This window comes from Cucurbita moschata, unplaced genomic scaffold (genome assembly GCF_002738365.1).
Source record: "Cucurbita moschata cultivar Rifu unplaced genomic scaffold, Cmos_1.0 Cmo_Scf00007, whole genome shotgun sequence".
NCBI lineage: Eukaryota > Viridiplantae > Streptophyta > Magnoliopsida > Cucurbitales > Cucurbitaceae > Cucurbita > Cucurbita moschata.
The window spans coordinates 1,176,315-1,195,316 of record NW_019268523.1 but is presented as its reverse complement, the minus strand read 5'-3'; the positions used below and the strand labels follow the sequence as shown (position 1 = coordinate 1,195,316).

General features: G+C 38.0%; 3 protein-coding genes across 5 annotated transcripts; 1 reads left to right on the top strand and 2 right to left on the bottom strand.

Annotated features, from left to right (window-relative positions):
- The first annotated feature begins 3,645 nt into the window (after positions 1–3,645).
- On the top strand, positions 3,646–10,954 carry LOC111444907. Of its 2 annotated transcripts, XM_023083038.1 has the most exons (11): positions 3,646–4,054; positions 4,622–4,838; positions 5,003–6,592; positions 6,623–6,832; positions 7,086–7,225; positions 7,306–7,433; positions 7,612–9,351; positions 9,501–9,549; positions 9,640–9,890; positions 10,158–10,265; positions 10,445–10,951. In XM_023083038.1, exons 2-11 carry the CDS (start codon positions 4,808–4,810, stop codon positions 10,650–10,652), a joined length of 4,455 nt encoding a protein of 1,484 aa, XP_022938806.1. In that variant the 5' UTR covers positions 3,646–4,054; positions 4,622–4,807; the 3' UTR covers positions 10,653–10,951. The 2 variants fall into 2 exon arrangements, with proteins under 2 accessions (XP_022938806.1, XP_022938805.1); XM_023083037.1 differs by having other exon boundaries at positions 3,647–4,054; positions 5,003–6,832; positions 10,445–10,954.
- Positions 10,955–13,100: 2,146 nt separating this feature from the next.
- LOC111445126 (UDP-glycosyltransferase 83A1-like) lies at positions 13,101–14,579 on the bottom strand. The gene has a single exon (XM_023083359.1). The coding sequence runs from the start codon at positions 14,472–14,474 to the stop codon at positions 13,101–13,103; it is 1,374 nt and encodes a 457-aa protein (XP_022939127.1). The 5' UTR covers positions 14,475–14,579.
- A 223-nt stretch (positions 14,580–14,802) lies between these two features.
- LOC111445664 (solute carrier family 25 member 44-like) lies at positions 14,803–18,792 on the bottom strand. 2 transcript variants are annotated; one of them, XM_023084187.1, is made up of 6 exons: positions 18,275–18,788; positions 16,679–17,060; positions 16,395–16,591; positions 15,377–15,521; positions 15,139–15,289; positions 14,803–15,049 (listed from the first exon to the last, which is right to left on the bottom strand). In XM_023084187.1, the coding sequence occupies exons 1-6, from the start codon at positions 18,331–18,333 to the stop codon at positions 15,018–15,020; spliced, it is 966 nt and encodes a 321-aa protein (XP_022939955.1). In that variant the 5' UTR covers positions 18,334–18,788; the 3' UTR covers positions 14,803–15,017. The 2 variants fall into 2 exon arrangements, with proteins under 2 accessions (XP_022939955.1, XP_022939956.1); XM_023084188.1 differs by lacking the exon at positions 14,803–15,049 and having other exon boundaries at positions 15,145–15,299; positions 18,275–18,792.
- Between the last annotated feature and the right edge of the window lie 210 nt (positions 18,793–19,002).

Here is a 19,002-nt window from a genome sequence, read left to right as displayed (position 1 = left end):
AAAAACGGACGGCGGTAAAAATATCCAGCCTCATAAATGCAAGCTCCCAACTGTTCTTTAAACTGCATTTACTCCCTCGCTTTTGGAGCCATTTTTTTTACCACAACTCATTATTGTATCAATATTAAAAACAAAATTACAAAGTCACACAATATAAAATTGAAAGTTTACGATCAAATTCAATTCTAAATATATAATATAAATCGGTTAAATTTTAAAAATTTAAACAATATTTTAATTATTAAATATACGTAAATTTAAAATTATATAGACTAAATTTATAATTTAATGTATTTAACAGTGAAAAAACAAGAAATCCAGATACTTTGAAGAAATTAACAAATTAAAAACAGCAGGGTTAAATTTGTAAATTCAGTGAGAGGAGAAGAAATGGAAGGGCAAAAAGGACATTAACGGTGAATACGCGCCGTGAAAGACGCGTGGAGATGCATGGCGGTAAAAAATTGACTCGTCTTCCAGGTTTCGATCCCACGCCCAAAAGTGGCTCCATTCTCCAACTACCATTCTCTCTACTTATTATTATTATTTAAGTAAAAAATTGTATATTTAATATGAATTTCTTTAAAATATCTATTTTTAAAATCTCATCTTTTAAATTTTAAATATTTGAGTTTAAATGTAATAAAATTTTAAATTACATTTAAAAAAATATATTAAAATTATGCTATTTTGTAAATACCCATATTAACGCTTTAACTAAATTTCAGAAAGAAAATAATAATAATAATAATTTATTTTAATAGTCTAACCTTCCTTTTACTAAATTTTTTTTTCTAACCAAAAGTATTTATTTAATAGGTATATTTATATTGACACTGAATGAAAATAATTAAAATTACAACAACATAGGAAGAGATTAATAATAAAGTGAATTATATTATCACGCATTAATTAACCATATAGATTAAGACGTAAATATTTTATATATATTCATATTTGTTTGTTTGAAAAATGTCTTTTAACTAAAAATAAATATAATGACGTTTGAAATTATCAATTAAATTTCTACGCATATATAGTACAGGATGGATGTAGCCAACTCGATTAGTGAATTGATTTGACGAAATAATAGAAACTAAATTTCAATTATTATAATGTGACGGGTGATTAAATTTTTACATTATGTCTATGTGGACTAAATTGGGAATAAAAATTAAATTAAATTTAGAAAAAGAAAAGACTTTGACTGGGATGTAAAATAAAAAAAATGAACGGTTCAGATGTAATGGGGAAATTTGAGGAGAGCCTGACCTGGTTTTGGGAGTCCGAGGCTAAAAACGAACCAGAGCTTCGGGTGTCGAACCTAAAGCGGCATTTTTGCAACCGAGTTTGTTGAAAACATAATGTTAATTAGCATTATTTTAATGCCTAATTTACTGTTTTCATCGCTTTATCTTCGGCTTTGATGTCTGTAGAGACCAGTTTCTCACTCTTTCTGCAGCACTTGAGAAATGTTTGGAGAGAGAGAGAGAGAGAGAGTTTTCAGTGAGAGAAAGCTTGGAGCTACAGAGAGAGATAGGGAGAGATTAGAGAGAGAGAGAGAGAGAGAGAGAGAGGTAGGGACATTGGAAATTGTCGTGGGTTTTGATTGTTGATGNTTGGTTCGTTTCTCCATTTTTTTCGCGGGAATTTGGCCTGTTTAATTTATTTTATAAATATAATCGATCACATTTATTTATTTATTTATTTATTCTATTTTATAAATCCTTTTCTTATGAATAAAATATTTATATTTAAACAAAAATCGGATTTATATTTTTTTAATATTTTAACAAAATAAACATGGATTGAGTCAACCTGACCCTATCAACTTTCTTCCGACCATAGGTTATAAACTAGAGGCTAATTTGAGCTACACACAGACTATAGTGGTCAAAATAGGTATAGAAACGTTATCGAGACTAATCTCGTAGGTATTATATGGAAAGGTAGTGGTGATAAAACGTGTAAATTTGGCAACTACAATGGAATGTAGTTGAAAGTTGGGTCCGATTGAATTTGGTCTATATTCGACATTGAAAAAGAAACACGAGATTACTATCAAATAACGATAAAACATGTAGGGCCTACGAATTTGGTTTGAAATTCAAAATTTTAAAACCCACCGCCTATTATTTCCTTATAAATCATACATTTCATTTCAAACCATACAAATCTAATAAATTATTTATTTACAGTAACAATTCAAACATAAAAATAATCCATATTTTGTTGGGTAGATCAATAGTAAAAACGGACGGCGGTAAAAATATCCAGCCTCATAAATGCAAGCTCCCAACTGTTCTTTAAACTGCATTTACTCCCTCGCTTTTGGAGCCATTTTTTTTACCACAACTCATTATTGTATCAATATTAAAAACAAAATTACAAAGTCACACAATATAAAATTGAAAGTTTACGATCAAATTCAATTCTAAATATATAATATAAATCGGTTAAATTTTAAAAATTTAAACAATATTTTAATTATTAAATATACGTAAATTTAAAATTATATAGACTAAATTTATAATTTAATGTATTTAACAGTGAAAAAACAAGAAATCCAGATACTTTGAAGAAATTAACAAATTAAAAACAGCAGGGTTAAATTTGTAAATTCAGTGAGAGGAGAAGAAATGGAAGGGCAAAAAGGACATTAACGGTGAATACGCGCCGTGAAAGACGCGTGGAGATGCATGGCGGTAAAAAATTGACTCGTCTTCCAGGTTTCGATCCCACGCCCAAAAGTGGCTCCATTCTCCAACTACCATTCTCTCTACTTATTATTATTATTTAAGTAAAAAATTGTATATTTAATATGAATTTCTTTAAAATATCTATTTTTAAAATCTCATCTTTTAAATTTTAAATATTTGAGTTTAAATGTAATAAAATTTTAAATTACATTTAAAAAAATATATTAAAATTATGCTATTTTGTAAATACCCATATTAACGCTTTAACTAAATTTCAGAAAGAAAATAATAATAATAATAATTTATTTTAATAGTCTAACCTTCCTTTTACTAAATTTTTTTTTCTAACCAAAAGTATTTATTTAATAGGTATATTTATATTGACACTGAATGAAAATAATTAAAATTACAACAACATAGGAAGAGATTAATAATAAAGTGAATTATATTATCACGCATTAATTAACCATATAGATTAAGACGTAAATATTTTATATATATTCATATTTGTTTGTTTGAAAAATGTCTTTTAACTAAAAATAAATATAATGACGTTTGAAATTATCAATTAAATTTCTACGCATATATAGTACAGGATGGATGTAGCCAACTCGATTAGTGAATTGATTTGACGAAATAATAGAAACTAAATTTCAATTATTATAATGTGACGGGTGATTAAATTTTTACATTATGTCTATGTGGACTAAATTGGGAATAAAAATTAAATTAAATTTAGAAAAAGAAAAGACTTTGACTGGGATGTAAAATAAAAAAAATGAACGGTTCAGATGTAATGGGGAAATTTGAGGAGAGCCTGACCTGGTTTTGGGAGTCCGAGGCTAAAAACGAACCAGAGCTTCGGGTGTCGAACCTAAAGCGGCATTTTTGCAACCGAGTTTGTTGAAAACATAATGTTAATTAGCATTATTTTAATGCCTAATTTACTGTTTTCATCGCTTTATCTTCGGCTTTGATGTCTGTAGAGACCAGTTTCTCACTCTTTCTGCAGCACTTGAGAAATGTTTGGAGAGAGAGAGAGAGAGAGAGTTTTCAGTGAGAGAAAGCTTGGAGCTACAGAGAGAGATAGGGAGAGATTAGAGAGAGAGAGAGAGAGAGAGAGAGAGGTAGGGACATTGGAAATTGTCGTGGGTTTTGATTGTTGATGAAGAACTGCAATCTCAGCTCAAAGGAGAGATAGAGAGGCAAGAAAGTTCCGGGCCTTCAATTGTGGCCATTTGGATACTCTTCCAAGAACAGAATTCTCCGGCACCTAAGTTTTTGCGTAGTTATAATTCTGTTGCTCAGATCACACCTCCCAGCTCGCCACTGTGTTCCTTAGCTCGCTTTGCCTTGTGGGTTTTCGTTTATTTTCTTCTCCTAAATTAATCTAATTGTGAAGACTATATGGTTCCTCTTTGAAATTAGCTAACGAATTGTTATACTTTGTTGGCGGCTTTTGATTTTGTTCACTTATTGGGGGTTTATGATGTTCGTCACTGGAGATGCGCGCCAATTTTAGGGTTCTTGAGCTAAATTTTCGGGTCTTGGTTTTGAAGCACTAGGATTTGGCTGCATAATTTATTCTCCACGGGATTTCTCTGCAATTCATGATTTGTTTTTTCTGCAAGTGGTGTTAGCTTCGATTATTTTTTTTTTTGTTATACCTGTGGAGTTTCGTTAATCATGTGTCACTGCGTGGTTGCTTGTCCCTTCTTATTTGGGATTTTCTGCGACTTCTAGATCACTAAGCGTGTTTATCTTCAAGTTTTCTTTTACCGAAGAAGAACGTGCATTCAAATGCGTTTAGGACGCTGCTCAAATGGATACTGACCTTCTTTCAAATTCGGGTCAAGTTTCTTACTAGTGTGTTTACTTGATTTAATCTTATAGTGATTTTTCCTCTACTTGTTGGGCATTAGGACTTCGATGCATTTGGTGGCTGTAGCTTTAAGCATTCCTGGTCATGAAGTAGAAGACAGTTACAGGACTCCAGATAATAAAAATTAGATAAGCGCTGCCTTCAATTGCATGTCTTGAATGGCGATCTGTTTATGTTCATTTGAGATCATCATGTTAGAAAACTGCACGTGATCATCCAAGTTTCAATGCGAAAAAACTGTAACATTACTCTACAAGGTACCCCAATGGTCTCTACCTTTCTCTTGATAGTTCTAATAGTATAAATCTTTCTTGTCATTCTTGTCTTTACTCCTTCCTCACTCGATATATCGATGCTGGGTTCGTTTAGTGTATTTGAAACAACCATGGCTGCTTTGACCGTATAAGGTTTTGATTTGCAGATTCTGTGGGAGGATACCCGAGAGAAAATTTGACTGTGTCATTAGGCAGAAACTTTGCACCACTGGCTTCAAGACCTGGTTTCTGCAGTGACACCTTGGAAGGCCAACCATTGAATACGAATGGCTATATGTTTGGAGGGCAAAATTTCCAAACAGAGCACTCTCAGCAAGCATTCCTGGGTGAAACGACTAGCTATGATCCACATGTCTTGATGCTGAGAGGCTTGTCCGTCCTAAAATCACATCAAGAATATGCACCAGTAGACAGTCCAACCCTGACAACTAATTCTGAGAGGTCTGAAATAACTGAATCGTCAACTGACTTCAACTTTCTCGGAGGATCGCAGCAGCTTGTGAGGGGTCAGCAACAATTAGACACTTCTCAACTTCAATCGATGCAGCAGTCTACATATAATGACGTGCAGTTACAGCAGCAGCAAATGATGTTCAAGCAGATGCAAGATATTCATAGGCAGCAGCAGCAACTTCAGCAATTTGGTGATGCAAGGCAGCAGGGTTCTCAAAATCAGATCTCTGCTTTCCCTAGACAGTCTACAGGGGGTCAATATCCATCCTTTATTAATGGAACATCTCTCTCTGATTCATCAGAAATGTTCATGAACAGGACATATCTAGGTGCATCTTCTGTAGCGCAAGGAGTATACAACCAACTAATGTTTTCGCCCGAGAAAGGCCAATCTTTTCACTCAACAGTGTTGGTTCCACAGCAGCTTGATGAATCTAATAATAGATCTCCTAACTACAGTGGAGGAGGTAGCATGGGTCAATATTCTCAGCTCCAGGGAATGGATCGTGATTCTTGCAGTTTGTTGACAAAGGCTAGTGGTCATTGCATGAAGCCTACTTTGCAGCCTGTAGCTTTCAGTAGCTCCTCTATGGGTAATATAAATACTGTTTCTGCAGGCCAAACGGGCAGATTCAAACAAGGCTTTGAAGGGAAAAATTTATTTGACCAAATTCCAAATCAAGGTTTGGATGCCAGAATGAGATCAGATATCATCCAGCAGAAGAATTATTCACAAACAAATGGATCGTTTCCTGAATTTCAAGGAGAGCAAGATGGAACTGGTTGGCTTGGTACCACACAGCAAAAAGTCACCCAACTGGATGCATCTCAGTATTTTGTTCCCCTGGATCCGATTGAACAAAAAATTTTATATAATATGGATCAAAATATGTGGGACACTTCTTTGGGAAAATGTACAAATGTCAGCAATGGAAGTTTTGAAAATAACCCAGTACATTCAGATTATTCAAATGCACTTCCTTCTATTCATAGTGGGAGTTGGAGTGCTCTCATGCAGTCAGCTGTAGCCGAGGCTTCTAGTAGCGATACTGGGATACAGGAGGAATGGAGTGGATTGACTTTTCAGAATACAGAACTGTCAACTGAAAATCAGCATTCAAACATAGTGGATAGTAAAAAGGAGCAATCAGCATGGTACGAAAACAGCATGCAAAGTGCATCAAGTTCAAGGCCATATGCAAACTTCAACGATTCTAGTATGAGTTCTAGCTTTCCTGGGTTTCAGCAATCAGGCATCCAACCATCTTTTGAGCAAACAGAACATCTTTGTCCAGAAGACTCCCATAAACTAAATCAAAATCCTTCTGGAAAAGCTGGTGAATGGTTAGACACTACGAGTGCTCAAAAGCGACTTGGTGACCAATCTCAACATGTTCAACCACACGAGCACTTAAACAAGAGCTTGGCAAGTCAGTTGTATGAGCAACCTGAATATGACAGACCACATCAGCAGATAACAGCTTCTCATGATAATGTTAATCGACCACATGGGAAACCACAAGGTAGGATTAATCATTTGGTAGTGTTTGATTGAGATATAGTTGCATCGATTAAAACTATTGTCCATGCCATTATCTTGCAAAACTAGTCAATGAAGTCCCACACAATCGAAGGGATCATAATGATCTTAGGCACCTTGAAAATATGAAGCTTGTTAACATCTCCATGAACAGCTAGGAAAATGACGTCATGAGAAAAAAGAATAGTCAGATAAGCGATGATTCTAATGTTCTACAAATTCTTTTGATAAAGCAGGTGACTCATTTATTGACAAGCTTCTGCTGAAAAGTAACTCCCGTGATCACTACATGTTGAAACAATTAAGCTCTCAAGGGCAGGGTCATTTTCAGCAGTCATTTCTTGATGTTTCTTCCGACGCTGTGAAATTGGAGAAGGTGGTTTGTTATCCCAATCTATATTTCAATTATTGTATTGTGACCTTCCTAATGTTGCGTGCAATTATTTATCTTTACAGGGACAGTTAACTGGTTTCCAGAGAAATTTAAATTCTTCAGATGGTACTCCTAGGGGCCATCTGGATGCATCTACCAATTTCGGCAAACCAACGGGCTCAAATGGCCAAACTCCATACAAACAAACAAGGTAGTTATGTTAAGAAAAGACAATGTCAACTCCACCTGGGAGGTTGAATCATTGAGCCAAAGCTTTTTATTTAACCTATATGTTGTTGGTCTCTTCATTATTGCTTGAACAAGTGTTATCATACTTTCATTTTATTTTAAATATGTACTCATAACTTTATATCCATGAACTTTTGCAGTGAAAATGTGAATGGGCATCTTCAAAATGTCGACCATTCTAAGGAAAATAGTGCCATCCCCCATTATGGCTCTATTGGGTCTAGTCCTTTGTCTATGATGTCTCAGGCAGTGTTTCCAGATCCATCTGTTTCTCAAAATCACAATCAGTCTACATCTCAAGGATTTCCTATGAGATTGCTTCATCCATCTCAACAGCTATCATATTCAAATAAGATATCTTCATCTCGAGGCCTACCTCAATTATCAAGCAATCCGGATACAAGTCCGGTTATTTCTGACTTAGCTCCCCCATCTCCTATTCAGTCTATGCCTCCAGATGAGTCATCACAAAATGTGCATTGGGATGAAAATTCGCATTGTTTGGGAGAGGCAGAAGCTGCTACTTCATTATTCCTGCCGCCCCATTTTGTAACAGATGAAAATCAAGGGCAATTCGTTTCTGGTGCACTTGCAGCACGTTTGTCTCCACAGGGTTCATTGCCAAGTACTGCTTCTAGATATCCACAATATGGCCTATCTTCCTCTCATGATACATCTCGACACATCGACAGGAATATGAGTGGAAAACAGTATCCGGTTTTTGAGGCCCTGCCTCTCTCTCAGCCTTTATCTATGTCAAGAATAGACCAACAGGGTGGGTTGTTGACAAGGCAGCAAAATGTTTGGTTAAATAACACAAGCCAGCAACATAATGCAACTTCATTGGCTCCACTGGGATTCAACAATCAATCTTCTAAAAAATGTGGACTCCAATTACTGGAATCTGACATGATTCCTACAAATTCACTGAATTATGACCATAAGGATGAGGTACCAGAGCAGAGGACTAAGTCGGATGTATATAATACTTTACTGGCTGATGGAGTGGCAAGGAAGATTACTAGTACAAATGCGTTTCCCTCTAGCTTATTACTGGCCCATGCACATCAGCAAGATCTAAATAGAGTACAAATGGAGGAAAAAAATTTAACCACCTCTGAAAGAGATTTTCCATTTGATAACTTTTCTAAATTGCCTCATGTTGTTGGTCAACAAAACTCGCTTCAAAAAGTTCAACCAATGAAGAATGTGGAGACTGAGCCAAAGGGAGTTCAAGATGCGCAACAGGTAAATATTATGTCAAAAGAGAATTTAACAAGAGAAGATGGGAAGCATGGACAAGGTTTTGCATACGAGATCAACTCATTGCCATCCGAAAATAGAAAAATGCTAAACCTGTTTGCAAGAGGAGGAAGAGAAGATTATAATGTGACATCTTTGTCTGAGAATCCACCAAATGCATGTTCAAGGGGTTTTACTTCAGACGGCCAAAGTGAGGCTGTGAATGAGTTTAATAGAAAAAATATGGAAGGTAACGATGAAGAAAATTCTCAGATGAATCCACTTTCTGCGTCTTCCTGGTTTAAGTTCAGAAATGGGCAGCTGCCTTCAATTTACAATGAGCTGCTTCCAAAGCAACCTGGTGGAAACTTCTCTCTCTCGAAGCCTTCGGAAAATTTTTGCAAACTGTCAACTCTGGATGGAACGGATTCTGCAGATGTTAATCAGAGTGGTGGAGTTTGGTTGGCTGCTGCTGCAACCTCGGTGCCAACTGACATAACAGGCCCTTACGAATTGCCTTCTATTGTCACTGTTAAAACTGCGGACACGTTGAGACCTAAAAAACGTAAATTTGACTCATCTGAGTTTCAACCATGGCATCTAGAAGTCCAAGGTTCTCAAAGGATTGTGAATATCAGGTATTTAGCGATCAAAGTAAAAAGGGGATATTTCTTTTAATCTTGACTTTTAGTTGAAATGATCTTCTCTTTTTACAATCAATATTTATTTTATCTAAGACCATGTGTTAGTCTGGTTGTTGTTAATGTCTAGAATATGTTGCTTGCAGTGTGGCAGAACAAGACTGGGCAGAAACCACAAACCGGCTGCCAGAAAAAGTATTCCCATTAAAACTAAAAGATCAAAAACTTTGTTTAAAATTTTAAATAAGAAGTTGCTGACCTATTTTTTTCTCCTTTAAATTTCAGATGGTAAATGAAGTTGAGATGGTTGAAGATGGATATGTGATGCTTCGATCGAAGAGAAGGCTTATAACGACAACACGGCTGTTACAGCAGTTAGTTTGTCCTGCACCATCATCCATTCTCTCAGCAGATGCCTCTTCCTTCCATGATAGCGTGATATACTTTATCTTAAGAGCGTCATTAGGGGATACATGCAGCCTGATGTGTGGTCAAAGAAATGATTTTCATGTCTCAACACTTGATAACAGAAATGTGTATGTGTCCTTTCCATACTTGTTGCTAGCAACTGTTTACATTTTGATTTTCCCTATTGTGAAAGTAGGAGTAGAACATCATGTCATTACTTTGCGTTTGTATAAATAACATTTTCTGTGCTCTTATTTTTATTTAGAAGCAGAGTATAATCTTATTCCTTTTCACTTTATTTCTTTGGATTAATTAGCTCGAATGTGTAAATTACATGAAAGATTTAATTAGTTTTTGGGCAGCTTTTGTAAAAACTTTCTGTGGATAACTTTCAGAGTGTCTGAGGAACGTGAAACTGTAAAACGTACTGGCGATAAGCACATAGAGACTACTGTGGAAAGATTCTACGCCCGAGCCAGGAAACTGGAAAGTGACTTGCAAAGGTATGGACATACGGTTTTGTTTTCACAAAGCTTTTAGTCGTTTTTTACTTATACATCTAGATTCATTGTAATAATCGTGCTTAAAATCTTCTAATAATTGCTAGAAGAATAGAAATATGCAGTTTGCAACCTACAAAACATCATTTATAATCTTCTGAGTTATGGCACTTGCCGTGCAGATTGGACAGGACAGCCTCCATGGTGGACTTGATGGTTGAATGTCAAGAGTTGGAACGATTTTCTGTCATTAATCGTTTTGCAAGGTTTCACATTCGTCAAGTAGAACTCTCTGGAAATGCTTCTTCAAAATCATATCCCCAAAGATATGTCACTGCACACCCCATTCCTAATCATCTTCCCGAGGGTGTACAATGCCTTTCACTGTAGTAATTAGTTAATTGGTCCCCCACAGCTAATTCCCTGGTCATCTACATACAAACCATATCCTGCCCCTACTTTTTGACTACAATCTCTGGCATTGACATGATGTGGTACTGTAGAAGAAAGAGGATACAAGAATAGGTTCATATCTTAGCAGCTCTGATAATTGAGGCCATTCGTTCTTTTGTCGAATCAAGGCCAAACCGTTGCTTATTTTGATGAAGTACATAGTGGTATCATGTATCTTGTAAATTTGCATGAATATCTCAGGTGAACAAGTCGTTCTGAAGCGAACGATTCAGAGAGGATGATGTGTTGGGTATGGATATTGCATATCGTTTTAATACATAAATTAGAGAAACTAGCCTGCCAATTTATTGGTAAGCTTATTAGTCATGCTTTGCAGTTTTTCTTCTACTGTGCCACTTTTTATAGGTTTATTATTTCAAAGAACTGGGGAAATCAGTATGGAAGTTTGCATCAAGAAGACCAAGCGAATAGAATAATCAAAAAGGTTAAAGTTATGGCTTTAAAATCTCCCTTTCTTTGTATTTTTCTGTTTATTTTCTTTCCTTTTCATTGGTCACGTGTAAGCTTGTGTCCACCTTCACCATCACTTGTTCATTTATTGGGAAACACAAACATTGACTGTTTCCCAAGTGCCAAAAGGGAACACATTTATTGAAGGAATAAAGGACAAGAAGAAGATATTCTTCTTGCATTCCTAAATATATTATTATTGTCATTATTTGTAAAAGGTTCTTTTCTGTGGGAAAGATTCTGATTGGTTGTTTGACTGAAAGCAGCTAACTATGTCAATGTCAGTATCTGATTGAACTCATGATTTGGTGATGTGAGAGGAAAGCTGATATCATATCATTGTCAAAGAGACAGTCGGATGGAATAACTCTGGATTGATGAAACAAATCCCAGACCATGTCCAATCCTAATATTTTCTGCATGAATATTATAATAAATGTTCCTTCCAGGTGTGTGGGGGCTGTTTGTTTGTACGAGGAAGATTACTCACCTTTGCCGACAAAGTTAGTGGATGTGTTTTCTTCAATTTATTTTCTATCATGTCCAAGATTCCTTTGACACTAATTTTGCTCATTCTTTGAAGTTGGACCTGTTCTTCAAGTACAGAAAGTTGCACAATGCCCTCTGCCACCAATTCATCTGACTTTGCTGCCTGTGATGCTGCTGCTGCCCTTCAGCCTTCCGAGACTGTTGGTACTAATGACTTTCTGATGCCCTGTTTTCACCTCTTAACATTTGATTTTCTTGAACTGTTTGACCTTTCTTTCAAAAACTATCAATAAATGTAGACTGCTTCAATATGGGCATTGAATGCTATGAAAATCAAAGGTAATTTGCTTCTTAAGTTTGCTGAAAAAAACATTGTTCATTTGTTTACGGGTATTTTTTACAAGCATCACAGTCATAAAGTTATAAGTTGGAGGGCATTAAAAACATGTGTTTTGTTGGATGCATCTTCACCAAAAATCATGATTCGCTTATCAAAAACATGTTTTATGATGCCTTCCAATTTATGACATTCGAACAAAGATTTATTAAGGATTATTGGGAGAAACAATTTTTAGATGATGTCGAGTTGAGTTTGAACAAGGGAAAACATCAACAAATTATTAAGGATAATTTTAAATTTATTTACTTGATTATAACATGGAGAATTTGATTTTTTTTTCAACGTGTATTAATCCAAATACAAGTAAATATTGTATTTTGATCGTCTCGTATAACATAATATATATTTACTAAGATGCATTCGACTCCAAAAAGAAGTTAAAAGTTTGTATTTTGTAGGAAGGCTTAAAACGCCCTCAAAATTTGATTGAAATTTAAACCATTTGAGGAGTTATAATGCGTGGTATCATCTCAAAAAAGAGAGACACCCACAGTTGTTAATCCCACATTGGTAAAGTTGGAATTAATCACCTTGTTTATAGGCCGCATTTGAATCCTTCATGATCGCCGAGCTCGTTAGTGTGGGCTTGTGACCCAAACGGGGGCAATAAGATGGTTGAAGAATGGGGCCGTCCGCTGAGTTTGGGCCTAGAAGAATTAAATGCTGGCCTGCCCATTCCAAGTTGGTAGTCGGGCCTTGGGCTTCGGGCAAAGGCCCGGAGTTCACCGCCACTGGAGTTTGGGGGACACTGCGTGAGGCTGGTTTCACAGAACAGCGTCACCCCCCGCTTCCATCGGTGGAAGGACAACAGGCTGCTTCCTGGCGGCCCAACAGCAACTCAGAGGATGGCTCTCACTCCAACAATCGTTTTTTTCTCATACTTCCAAATGAAAGTATAATAATTTGGTCATATTATTAAAGAAGGATTAATTATTGGTTGCATGCAATAGCAGGACAAAGTAATTTGAGATATCATAGAATGAAAGAAAAAGGAGTGAGAAGCGGCGGCGGCGGCGGCGGCAGAGCTAAACAGCAACATCGTCATCTTCTTGCTTCGCCCATTTAACAAGTCGATCGAAGTTGAGGGCAGAAGGAGCATCAGCCCCTTCCCAACACCTTCGTATTTCCTCCGCAAGAACTCTGCTTCGATCTTTCATCTCTTCATCCCCTCCCACTAACTCCACTTTCTTCTTGATTTCCCAACGACTTACAACCCCATTCACTTCCCTTTCAAACCCAATTCCCACCTTCCAAATCTCAGTAACGTATTTCATGTTCAGAAAATGGTCTCCCACGTACGGCCAACAAAGGAACGGCAACCCACTACTCACCCCTTCGATTACAGAGTTCCACCCACAGTGGCTCATAAATATCCCTACAGAAGGGTGGTTTAGCACCTTTTGCTGCGACACCCAACTCACTATTTTCCCTTTTCCCCCCTTAAAACCCGCTGGAAGTTGGTGCTCTGTTCCCTGCCGCACCACCCACATGAACGGTCGCTCCGTAAGCTCCATCCCCATCGCGATCTCCTCAAACTGTTCCTGGTTGAAGTCGGTGCTGCTCCCAAATGCCATGTACACAACCGACCCTGCCGGTTGCTGGTCCAGCCAACGGATGCAGGAGTCGTCTTCTTTCCATAACTGCCCTGCCTCCGTCGCAATGAGTGGGCCGATTGTTAAAAGCTTGGGGTTTAGCGAAACCACTTGTGGCTCCAGTACGTGAGGCAGTATTAAAATGTACCATTTCGCGTAATGGCACCCTCGCTGCACTCTAACTAAGTGATCGAACAAAATCTTTTGCGAGTTCTTCAATGGAACGCACCGCCAAGGAAGGTCACTAGTGTGGATCATTGAGGGAGTTCCCAGTGATTCCAATTCGATTGTCTTTTCTTCTACCGGAGTCCCTTCTGGGGTTATGATGCCACTTTCAATAAGTTCGTTAAGGCTGAGATTCAAAACAGAGTGAGCGGCTGTGAAAGGCGTGAAAATGGCTCCTTTCACGCCCAAACTGGCAGCGATTTCGAGAACCCAACCCATCGACATATCGACAATGGCACAAGCAAGACCGCCGTCGTGGTCAGTGTTCATCTTGGCAAGCAATTTCTCAAACTGTGGCTTTAAATTGTCCATTATATCCACAAACAGCTTGTGTATGTCGTCTCTGTTTTCGTGGAGAGGAAACCCATCAGGGAGACCCAAGAGCTCAACGTTTGGGCCAAGGATTTGGTCCATGTTTTGGCCCATGGCTTCCAGTAGCTTACTGTGAATGAAATCTGTGTTGATCATCGTGATTTTGATGCCTTGCTTTGCCAACCCTTTGGAAATGTGCATCAGAGGGTTAACGTGGCCTTGTGCTGGAAATGGAATCACGACTACTCGTCCACCCTTCTTCTCCGCCATTATTGTTGTTCTTCAAAGCTCTGTGTTAACATAATTCAAAATCTCTCTCAGCTTATATAGGAGAGGGAAGGGAGGGAAGCATGTTTGTGTGACCCTTTTTCAAGGGATAATTTTCTTTTCACAATTTTATTTTTTAAACCATTTTTAACAAGAACTGAAACAAAACTAATTAAAAGTTTAAAATAATAATAATAATAATAAAAGATTAATTATTGAGATAGTGAAGTAAATCATGCTTTTGTTGTGAAGCGTTAACTAATCTTCACATTCATAACGTGGATCCATACAACAACAACAGAAAAAAAAAAACTTTAATAAAAATGATTAATGAAGAATAATATTTGTTAGTCAAAATACAAATGCGAGAATTGTAAGCTTACATTGTGTATTTGAGCAGAGTTTATTGTGATGAAATAATAATACAAAATATATGTCTAAAAAAATTAGGAGCTATTCCCCTCTGCAATTGAACCTGGCCTCGTTGTGAGGGGTAAAAAATGTTGGCCGCCGCCGCCGCCTTGCCTCTAAAAATCTTTGATGAGCTCAACTCTGTTCATCATTTGAACACAAGCGCTCTAAATTTTGCAGAACAACATCCAATCAGAAAGATGATGAAGGGGAAAAGTTTTCACAAATACAACAGATAAGGATATGAAGGCCTTACTTAAGTACTCGTAAGCCAATATCATGGAGGTTCCCCAGGCTGACATGCTGAAGAACCGAGGACCCAGCCCCCTGTAGAAACCTTTCCATCCATCCTCTGCGATTAAGCTTTCAACAATTTGTCTTGCTGTCTTCCCTTTATCGCCCATCACCTATGAACACCTCCATACCCCATCAAACTATAAAACTCGAATGCAGTACCAGCAATATAACACACATTTTGTTTGGGAGTAAGTAACCTGTAAGCGAGTCTTTATGGTGTCCAATGGTGTTGTAATGCAGGAAGCTGTTGCACCTGCGATTATTCCACCCCCAGCTTGCACTGAAATAAGTTGGGTATGGCTTGGAGCAAAGCTCTCAGAAGCTGAGTTTTGGCCTAAGAACCTTCAATGTTATAAATTTCAACCTCAGATCAGATAAATGTTGGAAAATTCCTATTGCATATTGCATCTTTTTGCCACAATAGTTCAAAACACAGTAACCAACAAGAAAACTAGAACCAAGGTATATAATCAAGGACAATGTAAATGAACGCACACGCCCACCGCTAGATATTTTCTTTTTTGGACTTTCCCTTCTATGCTTCCTCTCAAGGTTTTAAAACGCATCTACTAGGGGGAGGTTTCCACACCTTTATAAGGAATGCTTCCTTCCCCTCTCCAACCAACGTGGGATCTCACAATCCACCCCTCTTGGAGGCCCAACATCTTTGCTAGCACATCACCCGGTGCTTGGCTCTGATACTATTGGTAACAGCCCAAATCCACTGCTAGCAGATATTGTCCTCTTTGGGATTTCCCTCAAAGTTTTAAAACGCATCTACTAAGAGAGGTTTCCACACCCTTAGAAGTAATGTTTCGTTCCCCTCTCTAACCAATATGGGATCTCACACTTCACCTCCCTTGGGAGCCCATCATCCTTGCTGGTACAATGCCCGATATCTGGCTCTGATATCATTTGTAACAGCCTAAGCCCACCGTTAGCAAATATTGTCCTCTTTGGACTTTCCCTTCTAAGTTTCCCCTCAAAGTTTTAGAACACATCTACCAGGGAAAGGTTGTCCACATCCTTATAAGGAATGTTTCGTTCCTCTCTCCAACCAATGTAAAATCTCACACTATTTGGTATGTAAATATTGTCCTGTTTGGACAACTTTCTCTTCTGGGTTTCCCCTTAAAGTTTTAAAACACATCTACTAGAGAGAGGTTTCCACATCCTTATAAGAAACACAAATGAAGGAAAATTACCACGTCTCACCTCCAGATGATGCGTTGACTTGCACCATAACTTGCCCACCATACAGCACTAGATGGAGAGTAGGTTATAACAGATAACCCAAAACCTTTATACAATCCCCGGATGCCATCGGACTTTATCAGTTTACGAGCAACATCTAAGCCCCCATTATATCTTGCATTACCCGAGTATCCTTGAACCATTAGCTTTTGACTAATCTGAGTGGAATCAATATTTAAGCTTTTAAGTGAACAATAGATGAACAAAAACCAAAATTTAACAAAAACTAAAACAAGCCTACATACCACATCAATTGGAACAAAAACAGCTTGAGAGAAAAGGGATGCAGTCATGCCAGCTAACCCGTTTGCTATAGCAGCCTGTGAGGGTTCAGATAATTTAAATGGCTCAACCATTTTAAAGGCTCCCACTTTGGTCGTCTCCAAAGCGGTAAGAAAGATAATCCTTGCAGGAATTGCACCAGTGATTACTGTGCCAAACCCTCTGTAAAGACCAGGAACCCCATCATTCTTAAGTAAGCCTTTAACGACAGACGCCGCGTTTTTCTCTGCAGAATCCTTTACAGCAACCTGCATCCTTGTTTTTACAACGGAAACAGGGTACAGTGCGACTGTAATCCCGGTAAAGAGACCAGCTCCGATGCCATAAAATTTTGCTTTATCAAGCCTGCAAGATGTAGCAGGATTGATAAACAAAGTATCATACAAGATATTGCAACTTTTTAGTCTCAACATGCTCAGATGCAAAACTTACAATTTTGCTAAATTGCTAATGTATAAATGCAACAAGTATCCAGCAGGTAAATTATAATGCACTGAATGTTGAGAAAGAAGGGCACAAATATTGCAAACTGAGATACATTTCAGATACATTTGTAACAGCCCAAGCCCAAGCCCACCGCTTGCAGATATGGTTCTCTTTGAGCTGTTATAAATGGTATCAGAGTTAGACACTAGGGAATGTGCCAACGAAGAGATTGAGTTCCGAAGGGGGTGGACACGAGGCAGTGTGCTAGCAAGGACATTGTGCCCTGAAAGGGGTGAATTGGGGGGTCCCACATCGATTAAAGAAGGGAACGAGTGCCAGCGAGGACGCTGGCCCCAAAAGGGGATGGATTGTGAGATCCCACATCGATTGGAGAGGAGAACGAAGCATCTTTATAAGAGTGTGGAATGCGTTTTAAAAACCTTGAGGGGAAGCCCGAAAGAGAAAACTCAAAGAGGACAATATCTACTAGTAACAATCTCACTTTTCAAGAATAACAAGCCAGTGTATACTATACAAGCAAAGTACTTAAACGTTTCAAAAGCACGAGCACCACCAGAGACTAAAAAATAGCATCTAGTTGACTAGTTGTGACTACTGAGAGAACAGCCAAACCTGTTCTTCATTTTCACAAACAGGTTAAAGCATCAAATTGCAATGAGTATCTCAAAGCCAGAATCATCCCAAATTTCAAGTTCTATCTTAAACCCCAGGTTAATTCAAGTTTGAGAAGACGTTTCAAATTTAATCCACAGATCATATCACGAGGTTTCCCCCCCCCTACTATGGATCATCTTACTCACACACACACAATTACAAACTTTCACCTTCCCTCGATATTTCTTCTCTTATATATCATCAAGAACCGAAATAGAGCACTCAATAACTCTAAAATGTACGGATGCATCAAAGTCATGCATAAGGGGAACAAACAACAAAGCCAGAATGGTCAATTAATATTGGAGCGAGTCAGCCACCTATATCATTCAAAGCAATAGCTGAGAGAAGTTTCCAAATCGAAGTACAGAAATATATGCAAATACAGTAGATACATGGAATGGAACGAGAAGAAAGAAAAAGAAAGGCAGAGTAAAGGAAAGGGAAGATGAAAATACTTGTCCCAGTTAATCTCAGTTTGACCAAACGACTGAAATCGCGAACTATTCGCATCCATGGCCTCCCTTATCTGAATCAAACAAACAAGGAAGGCAAAGCAAATCAAGATACAGAACTCAGGAACGCATTGATGAATCTAAGAAGTCGGTGAACCAAATGATATCGCCGAGAACGATGGGTGCCGTTCCGACGAGGCGAATCGTGTAGAGCAACAGCAAGAACAGCGAAAAACGATGTGAAAACGGAAGTGGGTAGGTGCGTTCTTCAGGTTTCACAGCGAATTCCTTGGTTTTCTTTGAAATTGATTGCTTGGAGAGACAACAATTTGGTGGGAAAGGGGTGTTTTAGTTTTTTGTTTCAGCTATTCGATATTTGTTCTGTTCCTCTTCGCTGGTCAAAGAGACAGCGCCCGCCCCCGGTTGGCGGTGACCAAAGGCGGCCTTTTGTATACAAATTTGGCCTTTGGTTACATTTGGCTGCTCCCCAATCACGCGGCGCATCGCCTTTCTCTTCACGTTCTTCCTTCATCTCGTATCTTAGTATATTCCTCTTTTTTTGTTCTACAAACTACTGGTGTAAGGAAACACCGAAAAACCGACCGAACCGCTGCCGGTTTGGCGGCTTCGGTTTGCAAATAATTCGGTTTTGGTTTTCGATATTTTGATGATTTCCGTCGAGCCCATTCAAGTTCAACTCGCACCAGCCCATTGACAAATCAGCGGGCCCA

What these genes read in the sequence shown, in the direction of transcription:
- LOC111444907 (XM_023083037.1), top strand. Translation starts at nt 4,808, where the DNA reads ATGCGAAAAAACTGTAACATTACTCTACAAG. An exon ending in ACGCTGTGAAATTGGAGAAG is followed by an intron (nt 7,226 to 7,305) that starts GTGGTTTGTTAT and finishes TTATCTTTACAG; the next exon opens with GGACAGTTAACTGGTTTCCA. An exon ending in ACACTTGATAACAGAAATGT is followed by an intron (nt 9,891 to 10,157) that starts GTATGTGTCCTT and finishes GATAACTTTCAG; the next exon opens with AGTGTCTGAGGAACGTGAAA.
- LOC111445126 (XM_023083359.1), bottom strand. Translation starts at nt 14,474, where the DNA reads ATGGCGGAGAAGAAGGGTGGACGAGTAGTCGTGATTCCATTTCCAGCA.
- LOC111445664 (XM_023084187.1), bottom strand. Translation starts at nt 18,333, where the DNA reads ATGGATGCGAATAGTTCGCGATTTCAGTCGTTTGGTCAAACTGAGATT. An exon ending in ACTGAGATTAACTGGGACAA is followed by an intron (nt 17,061 to 18,274) that starts GTATTTTCATCT and finishes TACATCTTGCAG; the next exon opens with GCTTGATAAAGCAAAATTTT. An exon ending in CCATAAAGACTCGCTTACAG is followed by an intron (nt 15,290 to 15,376) that starts GTTACTTACTCC and finishes AGGTGTTCATAG; the next exon opens with GTGATGGGCGATAAAGGGAA.